This window comes from Peromyscus leucopus, chromosome 2 (genome assembly GCF_004664715.2).
Source record: "Peromyscus leucopus breed LL Stock chromosome 2, UCI_PerLeu_2.1, whole genome shotgun sequence".
Lineage (NCBI taxonomy): Eukaryota > Metazoa > Chordata > Mammalia > Rodentia > Cricetidae > Peromyscus > Peromyscus leucopus.
The window spans coordinates 133,511,117-133,522,401 of NC_051064.1; the positions used below are offsets into that span (position 1 = coordinate 133,511,117).

General features: G+C 50.6%; 1 protein-coding gene across 3 annotated transcripts in view; it reads right to left on the reverse strand.

The window, feature by feature from the left end:
* Nucleotides 1-10,570, reverse strand: part of Themis2 (thymocyte selection associated family member 2) — a 20,094-nt gene extending 9,524 nt beyond the window's left edge. Inside the window, exons 1-2 of one of the 3 annotated variants that reach the window (XM_037203022.1) lie at nucleotides 10,445-10,570; nucleotides 1,093-1,233 (exon numbers count right to left, since the gene is read on the reverse strand). Coding sequence is in view for 2 of the 3 variants with exons in the window: in XM_037203021.1 (XP_037058916.1) it covers nucleotides 1,093-1,233; nucleotides 5,050-5,143 (235 nt within the window). In the remaining variant the exon portion in view is untranslated. Of the gene's footprint in view, nucleotides 1-1,092; nucleotides 1,234-5,049; nucleotides 5,189-10,444 lie in introns of those variants that run through there. The other 2 variants (XM_037203021.1, XM_028888123.2) reach the window with 2 other exon arrangements.
* Between the last annotated feature and the right edge of the window lie 715 nt (nucleotides 10,571-11,285).

An 11,285-nucleotide genomic window follows, 5' to 3' on the forward strand; every position in this document is an offset into this window, starting at 1 on the left:
AGATGTATGTATGTGCACGCTACAGCACATGTGTGGAGGTCAGATGTATGTATGCGTGTGCACACCACAGCACATGTGTGGAGGTCAGATGTATGTATGCGTGTGCACACGCACAGCACATGTGTGGAGGTCAGATGTATGTATGTATGCGTGTGCACAGCACAGCACATGTGTGGAGGTCAGATGAGGACGACTTGTAGGAGTCACTCTCTCCTTCTACCACGTAGGTTCCAGGAATTGAACTGGAATCATCAGGCTTGGCAGCAAGCATCTGCTGCTGATCGCCTCCCAGGCATGAGACCTACTTCTGCTCTTCCTGCTCCTACCGCCTAAATTCAGGGATTACGGGCATGCGCCACTACGCCACAGCTGGTTTATGCGGTGCTGAGATAGGACCCAGGACTTTGTGTACACAGGGAAGCATCCTGCCAACTGAGCCTCGTCTTTGGATCCTGACCCTTTTTGAGACGGTGTCTCATGTATCCTAGACCGACTAGATATGGAGCTAAGGTTGGCCTTGAATTCCTGATCTCTAGCCTCTACTTCCCTGTGCTAGAATGCAGGCATGTGCCACCTACCTCTTTCGCTTGGGATTTCTTAGGCATGGAATGGGCACATGCCACACTCCCTAATCTGGGGACCACCTCTTGCTCCTGGATCTGAAGACCCTGGAGGACAGGCCACCCCACCCTGAGCTGGCGCCTGCTTCATGAACCCTGGCTGTCTCTCACTGCCACTCCAGAAGGGCCTAGTTCATCCTGAGGCCACATGCCCAGCTCCCCATAGGGACTGGCACACACGGGCGTCAGTAGATGTTTGATGAACGAATGTACGAGCAAACAGAGACCAAAACCTGAAGACCTGGAGGCAGATGTGATTAGAAGAGGTCAGGGACATGCCAGGCTCAGGCGACCTTAAGGATGCACTCTGGTGTGTCCTTGGCCTTCCGGCTACATCACAGTAGGTATGTCATCTTTATGTGCAAAGCCAGCGGGACGGGGGTGATGTGGGGAGTGGCAGCCCCACCCACGAGTGGCTGAAGATGCCCGCGGGATGCCAGGGCGGGTGGGGAGGCAGAGGTGCACGCCTTACCTGAGAAGCTGGGGTTGAGCTCCAAGGTCTGACCCGTCTCTGGGTTTTCACAGACCACCTTCTGGAGGTGAACATGGGTGACCTTGATCAGGTCCCCTGTGGAGAGGCAACACTCATTCCCAAAGAGCTCATAGACGGAACCTGTGGAGACATACAGACTCAGTTTCTATTTTTGGCAAAGGCCGGGCCCTGGGGGCCTGTGCCCTGTTCCTTACAAACTCTGCTGCCTTGAGTGTCTTTCTCTCTCTTTCAAATGCTGAGGACTGACCCTGGGTTCCAAGCATACACATAAGTACTCTGCCCCAAGCCACAGCCTCAGCTTTCTTCCTTGTCTTTTCCTGCTAAAGAGGAGCTGGCTCAGCCGGCCATCCTCAGACCATGGCTCAGACGGCCATCCTCAGACCATGGGAGGCAGCCCTGGTGGGGCCCATTCTTGCCTTTCTCCCAGTTTGTGCCTCCTAGAGTGACTGGACGGTCAGGGCTGGTCCATTTTCCACATCACTGCAGCCTCTGAGGGTGTGTTCCACCCACGAAGCAGTAAATAGCCCAGTGAACCCCAACTCCCCTTTACAGGCTCGGAATACGTAGGCTCCATGTAGATACAGAGAGTCAGCTGGGTACCTAGTTCTTCTAACACTCTGCTTTCTGCTTCAGATGAGGGGGTTGTACACTTGCTCCATTTATTTATTTGTTTGTTTGTTTTTCTGTCTGTTTATCTATCTATCTATTATTTAAACAGGCTCTCCTGTAGTTCAGTTTGGCCTGAACTCTCTATATCGAGGATGACCTTGAACTTCTGATCCTCCTGCCTCTACCTCCCGAGTGCTAGAATGACAGACAGGAGGTGTGCCTCCATGCCAAGTTCTCTGCAGTACTGGGAATCAAGTCCAGGGTCTCATGCATGATAGGTGAGCACTCTACCAATTGACCCACATCCCCAGCCCGGATGAGTTGCTTTTAACTTTTTGTTGTTGTTGTTTAATCATGTTTATCTTGAGTATACATTCCACAGTCTGGGTGTAAAAGTCAGGACAACTCGCGGCGTGTGGCGCACGCTTTATCCAGCACTTGGAGCAGGCAGTGGATCTCTGTGAGTTCGAGACAGCTGGCTACAGTGAGTTCCAGGAAAGCGCAAGCTACACAGAGAAACCCTGTCTCGAAAAACCAAAAAAAAAAAAAAAAAAAAAAAGTCAGGACAACTCTTGGGAACCAGTTCTCTCCGTGCGAGACCCACAGATTGAATTCAGGTTGGCAGCGACCACCCCCACCACCCTGTCCACCAGCCAGTGAGCTCCTCTTAGAGGAAATAGAGGAGGCTGAGGTTCTGAGCCCCACCTCCAAGTTCCGAAGCCCACTTGGCCTGACACCAAGTCCTAAAGCCACAGAGAACATCGGAAGACACACAGTAAAGATCTCACGGCGCGGTGTGCGCAGTGTGCGCAGGGTCCCCATCCCGAGGGCAGAGGGTGGGAAACTGCAGGCGGCAGTGCCTTGAGGCCACCTGAGAGCCCCTCCCCCAGGACAACCCTAGTAGGGCCGTGCACATGGCCATGAGAAACTGATGTAAACCTCACTCTAAGCCCTCCGAAAAGTGCACACAGTTGCTACAACGTCAGGGTGTGGACCTTCCGGCAGAGGAGATTATATATTCCTGAGCCTGGGTTAGCCACAGAGTTATATATACCTGGCCCTGCATTGCTAACTGCGGCTGATGCTCCACCGCCCTGAAGATGCATGACTGCCCTTTGGGGAACAGGGGCCCACAATTTCCCTTTCTAAATAAGTAGTGACAGCAGTTTCTCTTTCCTATAAATGACAGCTCAGGGAAGTGCTGTTAGTGCCTCCAAATGACCAGTACAAAGGAAGACCAGGAACTCAGGATCATCCTTGGCTAAATAGGGAGCTCTAGGCCAGCCTGGGCTACATGAAACCCTGCCTCAAAAATACCAAAAAGGGGTCAGCAAGGTAAAGATTCTTTCATCCCCAAGTCCCACACCAAATCACGGTGATAAGAAGAAAAAAACTGATTCCCAAATGTTGTCTTCTGACCTCCACATGCACACTGTGGTACATGCATACTCCCCCAACAAAATAAATAAATCTAAACAAATGTTCATAAAGCCAGCAGTAACTACACCTCCAGGAAATTTAGGCAGGAGGAAGAAGTCTGCGTTATGCAGGAAGAGCTTGTCTTAAACCAAAAAAAGGATGAAGGATGTTAGTTCAGTACTAGAGGGCTGGTCTGGGATTTACGAAGCCCCGGGTTCCATCTCCAGCATGGCAGGAATGTGGAGGTGGGGGGGGAGGGGCTGTGGGAGGCAGAACTAGGGGTGTCAAGTCCCGGGTATTTACCTCCCAAACTGGAATTCCTAACCACATGGCCAGCTACTCTACCACCCTCTGCCCAGTCCTGCCCCATGGCCACCTACCTTCCATGTAGCCTTGCACACCCACACCCCAACTTCTGCCACTTCCCACCACCCCAGGTCAGACCAAATGAGGAAACTCAAGTATTGTGACAGAGGTGAGTGAGGGATGCTGGGAGGATGTTCTGGGCTCAGACAGACAGACAGACAGACCTCAGACGACTGCTTCAGGGAGCCATCAGATTCCAGTGGAGCAGAGACACACCCCCCCCCCGAAGTGGAGACCCTCCTCGGTCTAGAGTCCACTTTGCTGGCAGCTGCGATGGCAGAGCCAGGCTCCCTCCCTCTGGAGAGCAGGATGAGGCAGGCACCCACCACAGACAGGCTTGTTCCCTGAGGAAGGAGCCAGCATCCCAGCCTCTCCCTCCACTCTCTCCTCTGCCTCCCTCTTTTCAGTGGGGGCTGTGGTTCCTCCCTCCACAGAGCAGCCAAGTGGGTCTCTCATTCACTACATCCCCTTCTCCTCCCCCGCCACCCAAGTGGTCAGTCCCCGGCCACTTGCTGTTTTGAGTCATAACTGGTGACTGTGTCCCTGGAATGCCTATCTCTTCTCTGCTATGAACCAGAAAAGCTGTGGGCAAGAAGCAGCTGTGCAAGGCAAAGAGCAGGAAGGCTTCTTGGAGGAAGGACCATTCAAGCTGAGAAATGAAGAAATGATCTGACCATCTAGCAAGAGGGCCAGGGAGACAGAAGGCAAGGAGCATAGAGCCCAGTCGGAGGGCTGATCTGGTGCTTAAATAATGAACTGGGTGGCGCACGCCTTTAATTCCAGCACTCAGAAGACAGAGCCAGGCTGATCTCTGTGAGTTCGATCCAGCCTAGTCTACAGAGCGAGATCCAGGGCAGGCTCCAAAACTACACAGAGAAACCCTGTCTGGAAAAGCCAAAAGAAAAAAAAAAAAAATGAACTGGGGTGTATCTCAGTGGTTGGAGCTCAGGGCCCTGGGTTGGATCCCTCCAGAAAGGGAGAGCTGAGAAAAGGGGGTAAGGGGGGCAGAGAGACAGAAAAAGGAGCAACAGCAAGCCAGGCATGGCAATTTCAGGCAGAGGCAAAAGGGTCACTGCAAGTCTGAGGCCAGCCTGGGCTACAAAACTAGATCCTCTCTCACATAAGGAAAAAAAAAAGGCAGCAATAACTGTAGCAAGCACCCTAATGCCCGCCTAACACAGAGGACCAGCGATCTCCGTTTACTTATTTATCCACTTACTGTTATAATTGGTCTTGTTACTTGAGACAGGACTTCCTAGGTTGTTCAGGTAGTCCTTGCCTCGCTGCCACCCAGTGCTACCTCACCGACTTCTCATCACCCACGGGACGAAAGCCGAGGTCCGGGGAGGTGGGTTTGGTGCGAACTCATAAAGCTCGGGCAAGAGGCAGCGTCCGAATTCAAACCCCAACGCCCTCAGGGTCTCACTCTGTACTAGACTGACTAGCCTGGAACTTGTGCCAACCCTCCTGCCTCGGTACCTCAGTGTTGGGATTACAGGCACGATCCCTCATGCCTGGCTGCGTCCCCCAGGGCCCGCTCACCCTCCAAGTAGACTCCGGAGCAGACCCGCAGCACGCGCGGAAGGGAGGCGGGGTCCAGAAGGCTCACGAAGTCCTGCAGCAGCACGGGCTCCATGGTCCTAGGCGAGGGCTCAGATGCGTCTGCAGCCGGCAGTGGAGAGCCCGGGGCCACGCCCACTGAGAGGCCACGCCCATAACCACGCCCCTCGAGCCTTGTTGGTAGGAGCCCAGTTGGTTCGCTAACACTCCCGAACTCTTGGGTGAGGACTTTATCCCCTTGACCTGTCTCCTCGTCTCTAATATTGAATCCTTTCTTAGTTAAAATTTCTACTGTTGTGATAAAACGCCATGACCAAAAGCAACTTGGGAGGAAAGGGTTGATTTCACCTACAGCTCTGGGATCACAATCCATCACAAGGGAAGTCTGAGCAGGAACTCAAGACCTGAACCTGGAGGCTGGCGCTGATACAAGCCATAAAGGAACGCAGCTTACTGGCTTGCTCCTAATGGCTCGCTCAGCTTTCTTTTTTCTCTTTCTGTTCTTTTTTTTTTTTTTTTTAATTTGAGACAGGCTTTTGCTGTGTGGTTTTGGTGCCTGTCTTGGATCTCACTCTGTAGACCAGGCTGGCCTCGAACTCACAGAGATACGCCTGCCTCTGCCCCCCACCCCCCTATCCCCGAGTGCAAGGATTAAAGGCGTGCGCCACCACCATCTCAGCTTGCTTTCTTACAGAGCTCAGGGCCACCTGCCCAGGGTTGGCACTGGCCCCCACCCCATGGCCTGGCCCCATCCACATCAACCATAAATCAAAACTCTGCACGGCAAACTTGTCTCCGTCAATGCGATGGAGGCATTTCCTCAACTGAGGTTTCTAGGTAACTCTAGCGTGGGTCAAGTTGACAAAAACCACCCAGGACAATTCCTACACCTACGTTCCTTGACTTTGGCCTTATGGTGCAGATCTAAGTTCAAGACTTGATAATTTAATACCCAGAAGATTGACTCTGTGTGTGTGTGTGTGTGTGTGTGTGTGTGTGTGTGTAGTGTGGGGGGGGTGTAGGTGTGTGGTGTAGTGTGTGTGTGTATGTATGTAGTGGTGTGTGTGTGTGTGTGTGTGTGTGGTGTGGGTATATGTGTGTGTAATGTGGTGTGTGTGTATGTATGTGGTGTGGTGTATGTGTGTGCAATGTGTGTCTGGTGTGGTGTGAGTGTGTGGGGTGTGTGTATGGGGTGTGGTATGTGGGTGTGAGTATGGTGTGGTATGTGAGTGTGAGTGTGCTGTGGGGTGTGTGTGTGGTAGGGTGTGTACATGTGTATGTGTGTGGTATGTGTATACGTGTGTGGTATATGTGTGGTGTGGTATGAGTGTGTATGGTGTGTGTGTGTGTGTGTGTGTGTGTGTGTGTGTGTGTGTGTGTGATAGTGTCTCCTGTAGCACAAATTGTACTCAAACTTACTATGTAGCTGAGGATGACCTTGAACTTCTGATCTTCCTGCCTCCATATCCGTGTGTGGCCACGACACTCACTTTATTAGGTACTGAGGATCGAATCCCAGACTTCATGCATTTGAGGCAAGTGATCTACCGAGTGCTCTGCATCCTCTGCCCTGTTTTGGTTTTCAGGCAGGATTTCATGTAGCCCAGGCTGGCCTGGTGCTCACTGTGGAGCTAAAGATGGCTCCTTGAGCTCCTGACCCTCTTACTGCCTCCTCCCAGCTTCTGGGGTAACAGGCATGCACCACTACTTCAGGCCAGGAAGATGTTGAATGGATAAAAACTGTCCCACTCCCCAGCTGTGATGTGCCCAGATTGCCCCCACCCCAGAACTCCAAGTCCAGACTGGTGCCACAGCCACCTTGTGTAGTTTGGGGTCCCCTAGGAGATACACACCCTCTGGGTCTGAGGAAGAAGATATATTGCCCTGCCCACCCCAGGTTCACGTGGCCCTCTGCCTGGACTCCTCTCGTGATGCAGAGCTGACCACCTCTCTAGGACACCACAGCCTCTGAGCAAGGCAGGTAAAAAAGCCTCCTCAGGTGCCGCCGCAGGCTGTGACCCCAGCCCTTGGGAGGGATCAGGACTTCAGGTCATCCCTGGGTTACAAAGCTCAGGATGAGACCCTATGTCAAAACCAAAACAAGACAGACTTTCTCCTAACACCCCGCTTCCTGTTTTAGGAAATAAGATGGGACGGGAACTGACTTCCTTGTGGTTGAAAAATGTGCAAAAGGAGAAACATCTCGCAGCTTCCGGCAACTGTGGTGGAGAGAGGCTCACTGCTGTCTCTTAACTGTTTTCTGGAGTTTTCCACAATGGCTTGAATATTTTTTTTTTTTTTTTTTTTTTTTTTGGTTTTTTCGAGACAGGTTTCTCTGTTAGCTTTGCGCTTCCTGAGCTCACTGTAGCCCACTGCTCGAACTCACAGAATCCACTGGCTCTGCTCCGAGTGTGGATTAAACGTCCACCAACCCGGCTTGAATATTTTTATATTAACAGATTCTGTGAACAGTCACTCAACGAGGATCAGGGGACACAGAGGTTTTGGGGGTCATCAGAAAATACTCCATCTTCACATCATTAGTGCAGGATGGAGGATGTAAGGGTCCAGGCGGAGAGGAGGAGAGGAGAGGAAAGGAGAGGACAGGACAGGAAAAGAGGGGAGGGAAGGAGGAGAGGAGGGAGGAGAGGAGGAGAGGAGGAAGGAAAGACAGAAAGCAGAGAGGAAGGATGCTCCTGCAGACTCAGGGATGCTGATGGACATGAAACTGGGAACCTCAGGACTCCCAGAGGCTTACCCTGCCTCTCCTGATTTTAGATTCCTTTATTTTTTATTTCTTGTTTTCATCATTTTGTATTTTATCTTATTTTTGAGATGGATTTTGTAGCTCAAGCTGGTCTGAAACTCTTGATTCTCTGGCCCCAGTCTTCCAAGTGCTATGATTACAGTCATGTGACTACCACATTCAGCTTCCAGCTTTACTTAAAAAACAAATTCAGGGGCTAGAGAGCTGCCCCAGAGGTCCAGAGGACCCAGGTTCAATTCCCAGCACCCACATGGCAGCTCACAACTGTCTGTAACTCCAGTTCCAGGGAATCAGATATACATGCACTAATACACATGAAATAAAAATAAATTCTTTTCAGTGAATACCACAAATGTAATTAATATCACGAGTGTAATTAAGAAATAAATTAATAATAACTTCTTTTTAGATTTACTTATTCTGTTTCATGTGTTTCGCAGGCTCGTGAGCCTTAAGCCCTGTGCATGTCTGGTGGCCACAGAGGTCAGAAGAGGGTGTCAGAGCCCTGGACCTGGAATTCTAGGCAACTGTGAGCCGCCATAGAGACGCTAAGAACCCAGCGTGGGTCCTCTGCAAGAACAGCCAGTGCTCTTAACCTCTGAGCCACCCTCCAGCGCTCCCTCTCACTGTTTATGCAAAGCGGAAGCAGTCTTTGTTAGTAGTCACCCAGAAAAGGGGGAAATGAAGACGTGAGAGAAACTCCCAAGAACCAGAGATTTCCAAAGTTAAAGAATTCTTCTTAGTGGGCTGGAGAGATGGCTCAAGGGTTAAGAGCACTGACTTCTTCCAGAGGACCCTGGTTCAATTCCCAGCACCCACAGTTCACAACTGTCTGTAACTCCAGTTCTAGGGGATCTGGCACCCTTTCACACACACGCAGGCAAAACAGCAATGCACATAAAATGAAAATGATTAAATTTAAAAGGCACTGACATGTCTTAACCATTCCACTTTAAAAAAAAATTATTCTTAGGACTGGAGGGACGACCCAGTGGGACACTGGCTGCTCTTCAGAGGGCCTGATTGCAGCACCCAAGTCAGTCAGCTTGTGACTCTCTGCAACTCCAGCTCCAGAAGACACTCTTTCTGGCCTCTGTACACACACACACACACACACACACACACACACACACACACACACACACACAACACCACTTAAATCTTAAATCTTCAAAAAGCCAGGCATGGTGGTACACACCTTTAATCTTTAATTCCAGCACTTGGGAACAGAGAAAGGCAGAGACCTCTGTGAGTTCAAAGCCACCCTGGTCTACATGGAGTTCCAAGACAGCTAAGGCTACATAATGAGACCCTGTCTCAAAACAAACAAAACTTTAAAAATACTTCTTGCCAGGCAGTGGTGGTGCACATCTTTAATCTCAGCAGGTGGATCTCTGTGAGTTCCAGGCCAGCCTGGGCTACTGAGTGAGTCCCAGACAGAGACTACACAAAGAAACCCTGCCTCAACAAAATAAAACAAAACAAAAACAATAAATTAAATAACTAAATAATACTTCTTGTGGCTGGGGCTGTAGCTCAGTTAGTGGAATTCTTTCCTTCCCAGCTTGCAGGAAGCCCTGGGTTCGATCCCCAGCACTGTAGACAGCAAACACGGAGGCAGGAGATAAGGATTCCAGTGTCCTTCTCAGCTACACAGTGAGTTCAAGGTTCAGAAAGCCTGAGACACGGAAGGCCTGCCTGAAAATATTTATGCTATGTGTTGCTTATTTGGGCAAGGCTGGCGATCGATCCATGCTGTTAATCCCAGCACTTGAGAGGCAGAGGCAGGCAGATCTCTGTGAGTTCCAGGGCAGCCTGGTCTACAAAATGAATTCAAGGCCAGCCTGGGCTAAACAGTGAGACACTGTCTCGCATTTTTCTTTCTTTTTTTTTTCTTTCTTCTTTTTTTCTTCATTGTTTTGTTCTGTTTTTTGAGACAAGGTTTCTCTGTGTAGCTTTGGAGCCTGTCCTGGAACTCACTTTGTAGACCAGGCTGGCCTCCAACTCAGAAATCTGCCTCCTGAGTGCTGGGGTTAAAGTCATGTGCCACCACTGCCAGGCTGAGATACTGTCTCCTAAAAGAAACCCCAACAAGTTCTTTTTGAGGTTCTTGGAATTAAACCCAGAGCCTAATGCGTGGCAAGCAAAGATGGCATGTGGTGCAGAGGTGGAACGCTCGCGTAGCACGAATGAGATCTTGGGTCTGCTCTCCAGTACTCCAAAAAGCAAACAACAAAAACCACGGGTAACAACCGCACCAGCCAGTCTACTTGCTTTTAGCTGATTTTTAAACCCCACCATGTTTGGGGACTGGAGGGTGGCTCAGCAGCTAAGTGTGTATACTGTTCTTGGACAGAGGACCCGATTTCTGTTTCCAGCACCCATGCTGTGACTCTAGCTCCAGGGGGCCTGACACCCTCTTCTAGCCAACGAGGGTACCTGCACTTATGTGTGAGTGCATGTATACACATACACACACACACAGACTCATGCACATATGTATAATTTAAAAATAAATCAGTCTTGAAACTACCAAGTTCAGAAGCATAAAGAGCGCTTGTCTCAGGGGACCTTGAGAACAGATAATGAATCACGAGCATGCACACTTACACTGATGGATTACTTCCTGTCCACCGACCGCCTTTTCCACCACGATCCAGGAAGAATCCGTGCCTCGCTCTGTCTTCACACCTTAATAAACTCTGCTGTTTTGCAAAATATGCTTTTGTGAATCCAACACACTGTAGTGATGGTAAAATACCCATCATGTATTTGAATGGCGAGGGCCCGGCGGCTGTTTCTCAGGACTGGGGGCAGGGCCTGGACCAGGGACCTCCGGGAAGGGCAGAACTGGAACTCAAAGCGAAACCCATGACTCTGGACCTCAGGAAGTGGGGAAGAGTGCAGCGGGTTTTTTGTTTTTTTCCTTCCCTGTTTCGGTGGTGCCTAGATGGGATCCAGAGCACCGTACTCCCACCCTGTCCAGAGGACTCCTTGCACCCGTCACCCCCTAACTGGAACAGGATGAAGCCACACCCCTGCTCACGATGCCAGATGCATCATCTCTCAGAAAGGGATTGCACCCCTGCAGACGGCCAGTACCAGCTTCCTTCTGGGAAAGGGGTCAGATTTCATTTCTCTACCACCCCAAACCTTCCTGTCATGTCTGAGGTTCAGGGAGGCAGCTGTGGCTCTTGTCCCCTTAGCAGAGATTAAATAAAAAAAATAATAATCTTTGTGGTGAAGAAATGGCTACGAGAGTGAGGCACGGGCTAGGCAAGCCTGTCGACCTGGGTCCACCCCTGGGACCCACATTAGGTGGACGGCAAGAATGACCTGTGCAAAGTTGTCCTCTGACCTCCACGTGACACCATGGTACTCGTCATGCCTCCAGGGTATAGTGTCTTCCTTGCCCACACCCTACACACACACCATCATCATAACTGGACAT